The 16,812-nt window shown below is 35.8% G+C and overlaps 1 protein-coding gene across 21 annotated transcripts in view; it reads left to right on the plus strand.

Annotated features, from left to right (window-relative positions):
- Positions 1-16,812, plus strand: part of IQCM (IQ motif containing M) — a 674,133-nt gene that overhangs the window by 310,453 nt on the left and 346,868 nt on the right. For 19 of the 21 annotated variants that reach the window (XM_045056876.1, XM_045056875.1, XM_045056873.1 and 16 more), the window contains 2 exons: positions 1,633-1,767; positions 6,682-6,780. In XM_045056876.1, coding sequence (XP_044912811.1) covers positions 1,633-1,767; positions 6,682-6,780 — 234 coding nt within the window. The remainder of the gene's footprint in view (positions 1-1,632; positions 1,768-6,681; positions 6,781-16,812) is intronic. The other 2 variants (XM_045056879.1, XM_019828871.3) reach the window with 1 other exon arrangement.

The raw sequence follows: 16,812 nt of genomic DNA on the forward strand, positions 1-16,812 counted from the left end.
AATAAAAGTTTTTTTTAATAAAAACCAAAAAAGTAAATAAAAGGTTTATTTATTTTTGAATTCAGGAGAGAGACAGAACACGAGTGGGGGAGGGGCATAGAGAGAGAGGGAGACAGAATCCAAACCAGGTTCCAGGCTCTGAGCTGTCAGCACAGAGCCCAGTGCGGGGCTTGAACTCACAAACTATGATACCATGACCTCAGCGAAAGTCCAATGTTTAGACTACTGAGACACCCAGGTGACCCTAGTTTGCTTCCTTGAAAAGAGAGAAAAAGCCATAGATACTCTACATATGAATTTATTTTACTGCTGTGTTTTAGGTTCTGGAATAGTGGCTTATATTTAGGCAATCACTAAATATTTCTTGAATTTGTTGATATTTCATGACTGTCCACCTCAACCGAACAAATAAGTAAATAAATGGAAAGTTGAAGTCCATGTGGTTGAGTGCCAGGATTGTGCCTTAATTTAGGTTAGAAAACATTCTAGTGTTCTTTGTCATTTAGAGCCTGTATTTCAGAGCTAAACCTGTACTGAGGCAGACCCTGTCATTCTGTTCACTCTGATTGACAATCATCATCATGGGGCGAAACAATTATACTTCAGAGTACAGGTTTAGTATCCCATTTTTGAAAAGAAAAAATAAACTCTTTATGGGGAACTACACTTATAAGATGTATGCATCAGTTTTCTTGGTTATTATCTAACTCCCATTAATGCCAAGTATAGGAGATAGGTGAAGGATGACCCAACTGAGTGGATTTCTGTGGAAACCTAGAGCGAAGAGTGGCAAGGTCACTTTCTGTGGTCACTTGAACCAAGTGACCTTAACTAGGAAGGAAGAATACATGAAGTTAGCGAACGAAAAATAGACATCATTCCATTTAGGGGCAAAATCAGAAGCAGAATAAATAGTCCAGAGGAGAATCAATTATATGAGTGGTTAGAATGTAGATAGAAGCCAGAAAGAGAAGAAAAAATTAGGGGAACTAATGAAAAATGAATCCTGACATCAAAGTTATGTCTTACAATGTGGTTTGAGCATTGATGTATGCATGATCCATGGGCAATTGTCATGTAAACCAGGCCAGAGGATGCCAGTGTTCTCTTGCAGAAACAGGTCCAAATCTGACTACTGTAGAATGTAGGAAGGAGAAGCATGTCCCATTTCCTTCTAGCCCTCCCTAGGAGGTGGCCATAATGCCACTCTAATCAAGACATAAAAATAAAACTAGAGGTAAAGTTCCTTTGAAGTTAGATGAAGCCTTCTGGTAGTTTGTACTTGACAGAGTATCTATAACGAAAATATTTTGGTGTGCCTGGGTGGCTCTGTCGGTTAAGCATCCAACTTCAGCTCAGGTCACGATTTTGTAATTTGTGAGTTCCATCCCTGCTTCAGGCTCTGTGCTAGCCCTGGCAGCTCGGAGCCTGGAGCCTGCTTTAGATTCTGTGTCTTCCTCTCTCTCTGCCTCTCCCCCACTTACGCTCTCTCTCTCTTTCAAAAATAAATAAACATTAAAAAAAAAAAAAGAACTGCCCTCTTAAGTAAATAGTTATGAAATCAACTTTCTCATTCTCCCAAATTTCCATCATTAAAAAAAAAAAAGAAAATATTTTATGTCTTTCTTTTAGTCTATGAAACAATGTTTGCTAAGAGAGAAGATTGGCAAGGATTGGAAAGAAGCGAGCTCCTTAAATTCTTCAATGAGTGTGGTCATTTCCCAATCCAGCAGCAAATTGATGAAGTTTGGGACCTGGTCCATAAAGGTGAGTGGTTTCCTGTTTCTTGTCTTCTTTTCTCTTACTTTGTCTTTCCCTCTCCTCCTTTTCTTCCTCCCTTGTTCTTTCCTTCCTTCCTTCTCTTATTTAATTTAAATATAATTTAAATTTAAATTGTTCCCATGTTTCTTTTCCATTAAATTTGTCTTATAAAATCCTTTTCCTAAAGGTTTAAAAATCTGATTTTAATATATATAAAAGAAGAAATTTAAGGATGATTCAAAGAAGTTAATGTAACACACGTTTTTTAAAGGGGCGGAGGAGGTTATTTTAAGTTTTTAAGATTTTAATATATTTTTGATACAATATAAATTACATCTAACATAGTGTATTTTAAGCCACTATATTTTAACTACTGATGCCAAAAATCTTTCTACCGGATAGCTAGATTTGGTACTGAAGAACATAGCCAAGTTTAAATATTTAAACATTGTAAACTATTTCAATAGAATTTTACAGTTAGAAAATCCTTTATTTTCTGAACAGTAGATAGGTGAAAGGATAGTATTGTATGAGAATACTTAATAATTTAAATGGAAGAACATCCCGTGAAAATTGTCACGAAGATGTGGGGAATATCAACAAGTTTTCCTTAATTCCTTAAGGTTCTTCTGAATGTTTCTATGACCATAATAGTGCTATAGCTTGCTGTTATGTTTAGAGATGATGGATGGTGTGTTCACAATTTAATTGAGAAAAATTATGAAAATGAGCCCTGTGTGGGGCTCTCTACTGACACTGAGGAAACTGCTTGGGATTCTTTCTCCCATTTTTTTCTGCCCCTTCCCCTGCCCCTCAAAATACATAAATAAACTTTAAATACAGGAAAAGGACTCATTACCTATAGGAAGATTTGATTAAGGCCAGAGTGACAAAGTTGGAGATTCATTATAGGTTTGAAGTTCTCTTTCTTAATTTTTAGTTTACCTAATTTATTACCTATGACTTTGCTTTGCCACTGCTGTATCCCTAGTACCTAGAACAGTTTTCTCGACTCTCAATAACTATTTGCTCACAGATTGGCAGAAGCATCTAAATCATTTTGTGCTTTAGTAGTCATGACTAGATTGTTTAATTTTTTTTTCTAATGACAAAAACCTAGAATGTTTATTATAGAAAATTTGGGAATGTATAAATATACAAAACTGCTAAGAAATAATAATTGTAAGCATTTGATGTCTATCTTTCCTATTTTTTTCTATGTATATGACATTATTTTTATGAAAAGTGAGATTATTTTCTACATGTTTAAAAATCTGCTTTTTTTGCTTACCAATGCTTACAAGTTTCCAAGCCATACCTTTCACAGCATTATTAATGACTGGGTGATAATCTGTCATATGGAGGTTCTATAAGCTATTTATCATTGCATGTTTAAGTTGTTTTCATTTTTCTTTATAATAATAATAATGAAAAAATTAAATGCAGCAAAATAGCATGAATTAGACATTTTAAAACTTATACTGATCAGTGTTAGTAATCTAAAATATAATTTTGTTTTCAAATTAACAGTTTCATAGAAATATTTCCCTCTACTGATTATTTTGGAATATATCATATAAGCTTAGATTTAGAGTATGGCTCTGGCATGAGCTCTCCTGGGTTTAATTCCTGGCTTCACCACTTACTGGTTGTATCTTTGGACAATTTATTTATCTCTACTATGCCTTATTTTTCTCAACCATAAAACAAAGATAATACTATCTAAGTCAGTTGGACTGTTGTGAAGTTTAAATGAAATAATTTATGTAAAATATATGTCCCAATACAAGTGCTCAGTAATGTTTGCTTTCATTATTCTTAAAAAATTTGTAAGTATACTTAATAGTTTTGATAATTTTTTATGTTGAAAATGTTTAACTGTTGAATCTCTTTGTATACTGATTCATTCTATAGAGCTTGTTTACTGAATGTTTTTTGTTGGTTTCCACCCTCTCATATCACAATGAACTGTGTGTTCGTTTATGCTCATTTTACAGATGAGAGGGCTGAGACTTAAGAAGAGACTTTTCTAAGCTCACTAGTAGAGTTGGAACTTGACTCCTGGTCTCTTTAAGTTAGGTTCGGTGTTGCTTCCATTTTACTATGTGAAGATACTTTAAAAGTCAATGTTATGAAAGCATAATTAGATGATGAAAACATTCTTGACAGCAAGTACTGCCTTTTGTTGATCTTTCACAGACTAGCCTAATGCCTTGCAATATAGTAGGTTTTCTGCAAATGATTGAGTTTATGAAATTTCTTATTAAAACTAGAATTTTCAAAAGAAAACTTAGTTTTAAAACATATTGTTTTTATTATACTGCCTGAAATTGGGAAGTGTTGTGTTTTTTTTTTTTTTTACAGAAAGGAGCCACTCTAACATAATTTAAAATATATGTCCAATTATGTTGCTCCATCCACTTGAAAAAATTCTTTTGGTGCATAAGAAGCTTTCATTTGAAATGGAAATATCCTAACTAATGGAAAAAAAATTATGAGAAATGAAGCTAAATTAATGGTTTTCTACTTGCTTCTGGTATATATTCCATTTTTAAAATAATCTGATTTTATGTGTTTTAGATTGTCAGTCATCTTCATTCATACTGACTTCTTTGATTGGGATAATAGCGCCAGATGTGAAACCTACGCATTTTTTCATCCAGTAGCATATTTTACCTAACGCATATGTACTTAATTCAATTGATTAACTTCTTTGGTGTATGACACCAAGTAGGTCACATTCCTAAAACTGTCTGTATGTATTCAGGTATTTTTAGCTCCCCACCCCCATTCTTTATTCTCATCACTATGGTAACAAAAAAATTTGTGACTGAGGACACGATTTTTGTCTGAAAATCTTCCCTTGGGAAAATGAAGCAACTTCAGGCTACATGTATGCATTGATCTTAGGCTACATGCATGCATTGATCTTAAAAGCTGAAGAGTATGCAAACATGATATTATTTGATATTCATTTAAATCTCAACAAATGAAACTAAAAACTACAGAAAGGCATATCTGAAAGTAAGGAAAATAATACACTGTGGTTCTATATCATCTGTTCTCTTATCATCTGCCTAAATTTTTAGAAATTTGAACTTTGAGTGTTTTCCAGTATTTTTCCAGCATGCAAATAGAATGTTTAGTTTATTTTCTGGAGTTAAAATGAACACACAGTAATAATGAAGACAAGTCCCTTTTCACTATGGAGTTCTAGACAAAAACCTTAAAATCAGAAACACAGAAATTACCTGTATGTTATTTAACCTAACATATTCTATGCATCTGAAGAAACTGTGGCCTAAAATGGAATGTAAATTATTTCAAGTTCCCTGACTAGTTAGTAGCAAACTATAACTAAATCCTGGGCCTCCTGCTCCTCAGGGCACAGCTTTGTCCACCATAAATGGACAACACTGAATTTTTTGCTGTTTTCTAGAGAAAAGGTTTTATGTTATTAAATTAGAAACGTATAATTATTTTTCCTTAAATTTTTTTCATATGAACAGACACTCTAATGATAAAATTTTAATTATGCAGGAAAGTGGTTAAAGAGGATTTAAAAAGATAGTAAGAGATTCTAGGGTATAGGAAATGTGAGACATGGGCAAATTCTGGCAGTAAAAAAATACAGAAGTATTGGGGCCTTATTTTAAATAATTTCTAAAAACATTTAGCACATATTTATTATAAAATGCTGAAGACACACCCTAAAAACAAAAGATGAAATGAAAATTACTGGTTATTTTGTGTTCCAGCTACTGACTAGGGGTCGAATAGAATAGGTAGTCAGGTCTTATATGGATTTCCTAGTGCTACTATTAACATTTGGGGAGACTATCTGACAATCTTCTTTTTTTATATAATAAATTTTGATCACACTATATATTTATGTTGTTGGTACAAATCTCAGCTCATAAACTCACTGTTTTTATTTTTTTTCCTTTTATTTGAGAAAGAAAGAGAGAGAGAGAGAGAGAGAGAGAGAGAGAGAGAGAGAGAGACAGAGAGACAGAGAGAGAGAGACAGAGAGAGAATCTTAAGCAGTTTCCACACTGAGCTCAGAGCCGGACGAGCTGAATTAAGAGTCAAACAGTCAACCAACTGAGCCACCCAGGCACCCCCTCACTGTTTTTCTACAACAAGTTAATTTTTATTTCTGGTTCTATCCATCAAAATTGAATTTCAGTCAGTCTGGCTTTTCATTCCCTTTTTTCTGAGATTGTGGCTAAAGGGATAGAGGGCATTTACATACTGACATAGCATGTGGAGTGTCTACCTGATCTGCAGTGTCATCTTTGACATAGGCATTGCTTGGTGTATTCATTTGCTAGGTCTGTCGTAACAAAATACCACAGACATGGGTATGGATCATGGGTCACCCATGTTTATCATACTTGGGGTTCATTGAACTTCTTGGATCTGTAGATTAATGTTTTCATCAAATTTGTCAATTTTTCAGCCATTTTTTGGTACATTTTCCCCTCTCTCCTTTCCTTCTTAGACTCTTATTACATTTATATGAGTACACTTAATGTGTCCTAGAGGTCTCAGAGGCTGTGTTTACCTTTTTTTCAATTTTTGTTCTTTATTTTTAAAAGACAGAGAGAGAGAGAGACAGAGAGCGAGTATGAGCAGGGAGAGGGGCACAGAGAGAGGGAGACACAGAATCCAAAGCAGGCTCCAGGCTCTGCCCTGTCAGCACAGAGCCCAATACGGGGCTTGAAATCACAGACTGTAAGATCATGACCTGAGCCAAAGTTGGACACTCAACTGAAGAGCCACCCAGGAGCCCCTTGTTCTGTTCTTAAAAGTGGATAATATTTATTGATCTATCTTCAAGTTTACTTTCTGCCTTCTGTCTTCTCAAATCTGTTGCTGAGCCTGTTTTGTAAATTTTTCATTTTTTATTTGTCATAGACTCTGTGTCTGGAGTTCTCTCTTGTCCAGCAAGAAAACGGGACACAGGATTAAAAATGAGAGAGAGGCTAATTGTCCAGGAGGAAACAAGAGCCCCAAGTAAGGGTCCTTGCTCCATTTTTATTAGGATCAGAAGGCTTACAAATGTGGTGATGGATGTGCACAAAGGGACAATGAAATCATGAACGTTAAGTCATGGGTGTGTAGGGAAAGGGGGTTTTGAAGATATGCGGTGTTAGGGGTTTGGGTCAATACAAAACAAAATCCTGGCACCAGACAGAAGGTTGTTCACAGCAGACTGAGTCCTCACCTCTGTTTACCTAAACTGGTCTAGGAGACCAGAAAGACGGAGCATGCTACCTCAGGGTCAACAAGGCACCTCTCTTTTGCTAATTAGCTTCCCTCTGGGCAACTTTGCCCCACTGCAATCTATAGCTCTATTTACCTTTTTACCTAATTTGGTCCTTCCTGTGAAAGCAGCTTTCGGCTATTGTACTAAGTTGGGGGGGCATTTCTACCCTGAATTACCTAATCTTGTTTACCTCATCTTGGATGTTTTCATCCTGAGGTTCTCTGTTCCTGTACCTTTGTCCAATACTGGAGGCCTTTGCCCTGCTTCTCCTACACAGGGGGACTTGGCCCTGTTTACCTAATCTTATTTACCTAATCTTGTTTACCCAAACTTGGGTGTGTACATCCTATGGCTTTCTAATTCTTTATGCCTTGTTAACCCATCAGTGCAGGCTCAGGGAACAACTAAGCTTATTCCCCACAGTTATTACATTTTTCAATGCTAGAATCCATTTATTGTTTTACAGATTCTGTTTATCGTGATAATGCCCATTTTTGAGTAATTGTCATATTTCCCATTAATTCTTTAAATATAATTTATTTCAATTATTTGAGCACATTTATAGTAGCATCTTTGATGTCTTCATCTGCTAAATCTAATATATAAGTCCATTCAGACTTAATTTTTGTTGACTGCTGTTTTTCCCCTGAGTATTGGTCACACTTTCCTATTTATTTGAATGTTTCTATTGTTATTTTTGTTGAGTACTGGACATTTTAGGTAATAGTTGTTGCAACTATGGATTCTGGCGTCCCCTTTCCAACGGTTTATTTATTTATTTAGTAACTTCTCTGGACTTAATATCTGGAATCTGATCTGTCTCCCCCAGGTGTTTGGCTGTTCATTTCTCTGCTCAGTCATTGTTTTAATTTTTTTAGAGTGGCTTTTGAAAAAACTATCTCTGATTCTGTATAACCTAGCTGTCAGCCTATGATTAGACAGAGTGTTTACTCAAACACCTTGAGCCATTAAGGTTTCCAGCCTCTGCCTGATTTGTGTGTGTGGGTTGGGAGTACATTCAGTGCTCGAATGTGCTCATATTTTACATCTGCCTCATATTCTACCTTCCACTGGTACTCTTGGGTCTTTCCTGTTCATTCCCATTGTTTTCCAGTTAGCTTGGGATGTGTGTAATAGTTGTCAAGCCATTCTGTGGCTTTCTCATTTCGAAATATGCCTCTGAAATTTCCGGCTTGCCAGTGCCTGCCCCAACTCAGACTGAATTCAGGCTAGCACAGCTGCAGTGTCTCTCCATTTATTTCTTATCAATTGTGTTATATATACTATTCAATGTCAATAGATGTGGAGTTTTTCCTACTTCTTCAAATCAATTTAGCTTCCTGGTTGATTGGTGTCTGGCTGGGGGTGGGGGGTGGGTAGGAGGAATAATCCTCATGTTAGACATACTGATATTGGTTCTTCATACTACTGTCATGACCCAGTGCAGTAAAATCTATGACCTAGTGGTCTAAATTTGTTCACTAGAGAAAGACAGAATTCTCAAAAAATACGGAGGCAAGTAAATGAGTAGAATTCTTAGGACAAAATTATCTGAAATGACTTAATAAAGATGACTTTGAGCATGTGGTCAGTGTTAGGAAAGTTTGGCACCTATTCTAATGACTATATAATGATAATACTCCTTTTACTGTCACCTCCACTTCCTAGAAGAATCTAGAAGAATTCTAGAAGAATCCTGAACCGATTTATCATGAAGTTCTTTAGCAGAATTTCATGTACTTGTGTTATAGAACACTGGATCCCTTTAGAAATATTTGGTGTTGGGGCACCTGGGTGGCTCAGTCAATTAAGCATAGAATTCGGCTCAGGTCATGATTTCATGGTTCATGGAATTGAGCTCTGTGTCTGGCTTTGGCTGACCCTGTGGAGAAGAACTACTTGGGATTTAATCTCTCCCTCTCTCTCTGCCCCTCCCCTGCTCATGCTTGCTCTCTCTCTCTCAAAATAAATAAACTTAAAAAAAAAGTAATATCAAGTACTTAAAAGTGTTTGATGTTTGTCCCATCTACTCTGATGGGTGTACTGCAAAACTCCCATGAACCGATACTCTTTCCATGCATTACAAAAAAGTAAAGATTTTGTCAGTGGTGTCTATAGCCTTTGTATAGCAGGTTGCACCTTTTTTTTCTGGTGTTTTAGTAGATATTTTCTGATGCTTTCAGCCACGTGAAAGGTAAAAACACATTCTCTTCTCTGATTGATGATTTCAGGAATAAGTTATGAAGTGAAAAGAAATGAATTAGAGCATACTACATGGATGCCTTCCGTGGCTGTGGCAATCCAGAATCTTTTTTGATAAAATTGTAACACCAAATTTCAACAACAATTTCAACAAATACATTTTGAGCACTTTATATGTGTTGTGAAATATATTGTGGTTCAAAGGTCTCAAAAATCCACTTAATAACAGGAGGGACATGGACATATCTAACTAGATAAATACAAGGTTGTAAATGTTTATATATTCACAGTAGTATCGAGCATTAATACAAATGTCATGTCTTAAGTTTGGAAGTCAGAGAAAGGTTATAGAGAATGTTGAAGATAATGTCAATCATTGTTGCATGAGTTAACTAGATCATAAGAGAAAGAGGTTTCACACATAAAAGCGAGATTTGTGCAAGGCAAATTAGAATTTTTAGGTCAGCTGGTAACGGTGAAGAGGAGAAATCTGTGGGTAACTGGAGAGAGCGTGGAATTACTAAAACTGCTGACTAAAAGATGTCAGATCATTCACTGAGATCTAGTTGACAGTGGTTTCTTCTTATACTGTTCTTCTTGTTTTGAATCCTATGTATTCACCTGTCATCTATTGGAAATGGATATTTTCAAATACACAATTCATATTAGACTTTGGATACATATATCAGTTTTGTGTCAGTTAGGAGCTATTTAAACATGTTTCTCTAGAACTTGAACACCCCTGCATAAACTAGAGGGACCAGACCCTAGGGGCAAAGAGCAAGCCTGTAAGATCTGTCTCTCACCACCATGCTTCAGCTATGTAATCCAAGCAGCTGCTCCCACAGTTTTGCCTGCTTTCTCCCCTAACACTTTTTAAAGATGGTTCTTGATATTTTGTCTCATATTTCATTATTTCATTCTGTTAATGCCTTCTTTCACCCTAGCTATGGCTGTGCAAAGCCTGTGAAAGCCTATGCTAATGATATGCCCTGGGAATGATCTGGGCCAGTGAAAGACTTTCCCCTTTCCCCTCTTTCCTGTCTTCCTGCAGTCATGTGAGTTGTTACTCCAATTAGTAAGGTAGTCTAATTAGCCATTCTGGGATTTTTTTTTTTTAAGCCTTTGAGTCTTTTATTGTTTGGGTTGAAATATTTGGACCATTGTTATAAGCTACATAGAGAATCCGATTAAATTGTGTAATATGACTTAACACTAGCTATTCTTTTAAGGCCTGTCTGTTTTCGTTAAGTAGAGAATAACCATCTTCAAGAAACAGCAGGAACAGCAGGGGTTTGAGAGGAGTGTAACTTCAATAAAGGTATAATTACTTTCATAAGTCTATTAGAGGGCAAGGCTTTAGGCTCCTTTTGTTAGATCACTGTTTATTAAGATTACACACCCAATACTCTTAACATGCAAAAATCCACTAGCTAGTCTTTGTTTTATATGATTAAATCACTATAGTATCAGGGGTATGAAATATTGAAAACAACTTTGCTAGCAAGTTGCTGATTAATGAAACATTAATATAAAATATTTCATCAGAAAGTCTTATGAAATGCAACATTTTATGATATAAGTATTCCAACATCAAAAAGCATTAAAGAGCTGTGTGTGTGTGTGTGTGTGTGTGTGTGTGTGTGTGTGTGTGTTTTCTGGCATTCCATTTGATCCAGAGTCCCATTAATTCCCCCAGTGAAGTGAAAACTGTCAAAGGAATTAGAGTAATTTTCAGCCCTTGACAGTCAAGTGAGTTTTGCCAATCTCACCCAGTCCACTTTTTAAATTTAATTTTAATTTTAATTTTAATTTTAATTTTAATTTTATTTTAGAGAGCGGGGGTGGGGGAGCAGGGGAGTGGAGCAGAAGGAGAAAGAGAGATAATCTTAACCAGGCTCCATACTCTGTGTGGAGTATGACATGGGGGTTCGATCTCATGACCCTGGGATCATGACCTGGGATCATGAGCTGAAATCAACAGTCAGTCAACCAAATGAGGCACCCAGGTGCCCTTCACCTAGTCCACTTTTTTTTTTTAAGTTTATTTATTTTGAGAGAGAGTGTGAGCAGGGGAGGGGCAGAGAGAGAAGGAGTGAGAGAATCCCAAGCAGGCTGCACACTGTCAGCACTGAGCCCAACATGGGGCTAGAACCCACAAAACGTGAGATCATGACTTGAGCCAAAATAAAGAGCTGGATGCTCAACCATCTGAGCCACCCAGGTACCTCACCCAGTTCACTTTTTAAGTCACCTTTAGGAATGCATATTTTCTAACAGTTTTGAATCAAGATTAAAAAAAAAATCAGTGTTGAATCACTATATTGTACACCTGAAACTAATATTACACTGTATGTTAAGTAAGTGTAATTTAAATAAAAACTAAAAAAAAAAAATATGCTCTGCTCAGTAAGGCACCATGATGTTCCCAGGTTGTGAAGTCTGTCATGCTCTGTATATTATAAATGGTACTGAAATGCAAGCTTATGATTCAGATCTATAGAACCACACTTGTGAGAACTGCCAATTTGGCATCATAGAAGCCAGTTGTTAATGCTAAAGTCTTGTTAACGTAAAGTTTGCCTTTAAAGCTGTGATAAGCTCATGAGTTTCATTTGGTATTTCAATTTCCAAAATTTAAAATTCTGTGACTGTTTCCATGTTGAAATCCACATGGTAATATTGTTTTGTAGCTGCATTTTCTTATGAGTCACGTTGGTCTGTTATGCAAGGAGATGTTTATAGAGTAAGATTCTTTCAGGGAATGGTTTTTCAGGCATTTTAACATAAATTCCTCATATTTCTGCCAGAAAGTTGTTGGATTTATAGTCTTTCAAAGTATTCTTTCCAATGATTCCTTATCTACTAATGCTTATATATATATTTTTGGCATGATGAGTAACCAAACATCTTTTCATCTGATGCTCCTTAGTGGTTTATATATAGAGGACTTAATTTTCATATGCATCCTTGTATGCAGTTGTCATCTTTTAAGGTAAAAACAAGTAAGCACATTTGCATAGCATATGTATTATATATATATCAACACTAATAATTGCTCAAAAAAGGCAGATATCAGAACCTTCTTTTTCTCTTTATTCTTTGTGGAGTTTAATTCATCGTACTAATCAGAAAAGGCAAAATTGACTCTATACCTACAATTTATTGTGTATATTTTCTAGTATAGCGATTTTCATGTAACATTAAACAATCTATTAAACTTATGTCTCTTAACCAAGGTCTTATAACATTATCATGCATTTAAATAAGTTAAAAACTTATTTCCAAATAATTTGATTCTAAGAAAGTTATTGTACCCAAATTTTTAAAGTAAGAAAGAAATTTGAATGGATTAGAAATAATCCCTGTAGCATCACTCTAACTTACTGGAATTCTAAAGACTTCTTGTTGAGAGAGAAAGGATGGAGTTAAGACTGGCGTGTTGGGAATTGCACCCAAATTCAGCCCTTGTGCATGTTTCATGCAGGTGAACCTCACCCTGGGCAGGTGTAGCCAGAAATAGAGTAAGAACACTTGCCGTGTATTAATAGCCCGTATCAGCTGGCTAATTTCCAGTAGGTCAGTCTTACTCTGCTTACTCTGCCCTTGGAAAAAATTCTGATTATTGAGGAGTTAAGAGCAGTACTGCTTTTCAGCAATGAGATGACTGCTCATGTAAGTACTGTAAATTTCTAGCTTGTGCCATACTTTTGTTTTCTGTACCTACCTAGAACCAATCATTGCTAGAAATGCTTCTAATACTATGGTCTTCATGACGTTTTTGGTTGAAGTGAAAGGCAAAGAAGCCCATCACCAACTACCATATTCCAAACTTGTTATTCTGCAGATAATAACTAGCTCCCTAAATATAACATTTGCACGACTGAGGCATTTATAGTAACTTGAGGACTTTTGTTCTGTTTACTTACAGCTCTCTGTGTTCCTTCAGTTTTCTGGAGGTGCTTGCAATTGGCAGTTTTGAGCATAATCTAGGCTCTCATTTTCTTTAATTTTCATTTCTAATGGTCATATTCCTATAGCAACTTACTTCCTTGGTTCTAACTGGATTTTGTCATTCCCAGCAACTGCAAGCCTCCAATATCTGTTTTTCAAGCTTCCTTCTCCCTGACCACCTCTCACATCTTTATGGCTCTTCTTTCCCTTCAATAAATCTGCAGCACATGGAACATTGAATCCATTAACTTTACTATATTTATAATATTCATAACCCTTGGGGTCTTTCACCTTCCCCATTACTTAGCTTGGATTTATTCCATGGTACCCCACACATACTGTTAACCTGAAAATAAGAGCTGTAATGTGAGGCCCAAAAGCCTTTTATTTGGGATCAAAGAATTACAATTCACGGAGCACAGAGTTAGGTAGAAACCCAAATAGTGTACCACTTGTAGGGTGAAAGCAAGGGTTTTTTATGAGGAAAAAAAAGCGGGTGATTAGATGAGTTGAAGAATGGAAGGAAAAATTTTTCGACGGATGGTAACAAACTAAGCTACTCTGGGTTATACATTGACTGACTGCTGATTCTGTCTTCAGAAAGTTCACAACTGTCAGTCCTGTGATCAGCATGTCTTTTCTCCTACTGACTTCTTAAGTCAATTGCTTGCCCTTTTGCCCAGTCCAAAGGTTATGGCTCAGTTCAAATAAAGGGAGGTAAGGCAGTTTCTCTGCAGTGACCACTCCAGCTCCATTTAAAATGGATCCAGTCATGTCAGCTTTTCACGATACATATTAACTTCCTTACTCTCCCCAGCCTTAATTTCCAAAAGGCTGAATCTGACACAGCCAAGTCTCTGCCTAGTTCAAGAAGATGAACATGGCATGGCTGGAGAAAAACACAACCATGCTGATTTATTTCACTTTAAATTTCTGATCATAAATGTCAGGTGGACCCCTAGAACTGCCAGGCAGTTTTATTCCATTTTTTTTTAGTTAATTCAATTTCTTCTTCTCCCAGAATATTTCATACAATTCAGTCCTTCTCAAACTTAACACCTCCATCTTCCCCCTCCTTGCTAATGACTTATCTCTAATGAAAATGATATAGCAGACAAACTTAGAAAAGCCTGTTACCTTCTTACCTCTCCATCTATCATTTTCTTTTTAAGACATATTATCAAGTAATTTAGACATATAAAAAAATCACTGACACGTAATAAATACTACTCAGGTAGTGGGCTAATGGTACATGTAGCAACATAGATAAATATTTTTCAAAAAATAATGAGTCAAAGGACACATACTTTATGTAAACATTTTAGGCTTTCAACATGAACTTTTAATTACTTAAGAGTACATAGATTTGTAATAAAAGCATAAAGACATGAAAGAGGTAAGGGAAAATCGTAAATTTGGAGTCATGATTAACTCTTTTTTTTTTTTTTTTCTTCACCATGGCAGAAACAGCTTCATTAGAGATCTAGGCATGTCAGGGAGCCCCAGTCGGTCACAGAGAAGAGAGATCAATATTGTACAGGACAAGAGTCCAGCACTACAGAAATATCCTCTCAAAAACTAAATGTGAACCAAAACTTCCATCTTAACATCCTAACAGAAATGCTGCCAAGTTTAGCCCATGTGAAACTTCTGGAAGCTCCTGTTGAAATATTTTGCATAAAAGGGAGCTCTCCAGCACAGCTGAATCTGAGCTGTATACAGGTTATGGGTATGGGATAGAAGAAATAGATAAAAGGATAAGGGGAATGTTCTCACTCACACTAGGTCATCTCAGTGTGCAGGTGAGAGAGGAGCCATTACCACTGTGGTGGGAGGGAAAAAGTAAGAATACAATTGAGAAGGGATTACATAAAGCACCTACATTTTATTTTCAGTTTTTAGTGGGAGTAAGATATTTTCTTTTTCCTTTTAAACTATTTATCCCAGCATGCTTTGTTGATTCTTTGATCAAATCAGTACTCTCTTGGAGTACTGATTTGCAATCTTGCTTCTAACATATATCAAATTCTCTTCTAAATCTGGGTCTGTTTCTGGGTTTTCAATTCTATTTCTTTTTTTCTTAGTATATTCCTGTACCAATATCATACTCAGTGTAGCTTTATAATGAGTCACTGGACCAGACAGGGCCTTTTTTTGTCTTGTACCTTCTTGGACTTTTTCACTTCTATAAAAATGTGGGAGTTAGTCTTTCTAGTTGCATTAAAAATGCAGTAAATATCAAAACAATTTGTAGAAAATTAACTTTTGGATATTAAATCTTTGTGCTTATGTATAGGTTATTTTTTAGGTTTTTTTGTATTTTACATTTTATGTTTTTATTATATATTCTATATTTATATCGTTTATGTTTTTCAATAGTTTTCTTCATTTTTCCCTAAAGGTCTTATGCATTTTTATTGGACTTCTTTCTTTTTTGTTTTATTTTATATTTTTATATTAAGAAAAATTAACATGAGATCTCCCCTCTTAACAAATTTTTATAGTGCATAGTACAGTATTGCTGATTGCTGACTATAGGTACAATGTTGTACAGCAGATCCCATAGAACTTATTCATCTTGCTTAACAGACTTATTTCTAAGTATCATTTCTTTTATTGCTATAGGATATGAAGGAAGATTAACCTTTCTTTTAATGTTTAAGTTGGGTGCTGGGTACACATGTTTATTTTTGCTGCTCTTGTTACTTCTTTTTATATGTCTGAAATAAATTTAAAAAATCAAAATTTCCCAGTTCCTTTTTGTCACATGTAGAATAAACTTCAAATACTTAACAAATGATACATTTTTTTACCTTTATGACCTCAATTCCTACCCTTCTCCTTTTTGCTTACTCTGCTCCAGTCAGGCTGATGACTTTACGTTTTTGAATATATTAAATTCTTTACACTCACTATTTCTTCTATTTAGAACTCTCTTTCCGGGGCGCCTGGGTGGCGCAGTCGGTTAAGCGTCCGACTTCAGCCAGGTCACGATCTCGCGGTCCGTGAGTTCGAGCCCCGCATCGGGCTCTGGGCTGAGTGCTCAGAGCCTGGAGCCTGTTTCAGATTCTGTGCCTCCCTCTCTCTCTGCCCCTCCCCCGTTCATGCTCTGTCTCTCTCTCTGTCTCAAAAATAAATAAACGTTAAAAAAAAAAAAAAGAACTCTCTTTCCTTTTGGATCACTTTGTAAGAGTTTGACTCACATGCTTACTCCAGTATTTTTTTCTCAGAAAGATGTTTCTTGATTTTCTTTTCTGAAATATCTCGCTTTCCTCTCATTGTCTTCTGCCCTCTATGCTCCTCCGTTTCTTTGATATTTTCTACATATTTGAATGTATTTATATTCAAACATGTATTTGTTTATTTGTTAACTGTCTATCTCCTCTACTTGCCTATTGATTTCCAGTATGGCAGTGATCTTATCTTTCTTGTTCACTGCTATGATCCAGTTCATAGGATAGACCCTTGTGCATATACAGAAAGAAGGGGAGAGATGATGTCACCAGCCACAGCAGAATGAAGGATACATGCCAGTTCTAAGGAAAGAGATGTGAAAGGAAAATCTTTCCTACTTTCCTCTAAAATTATTAGAGTAGGAAAAAATGGAAAAAAGTATCATCTGC

This window comes from Felis catus, chromosome B1 (assembly GCF_018350175.1).
Source record: "Felis catus isolate Fca126 chromosome B1, F.catus_Fca126_mat1.0, whole genome shotgun sequence".
In the NCBI taxonomy this organism is placed as follows: Eukaryota; Metazoa; Chordata; class Mammalia; order Carnivora; family Felidae; genus Felis; species Felis catus.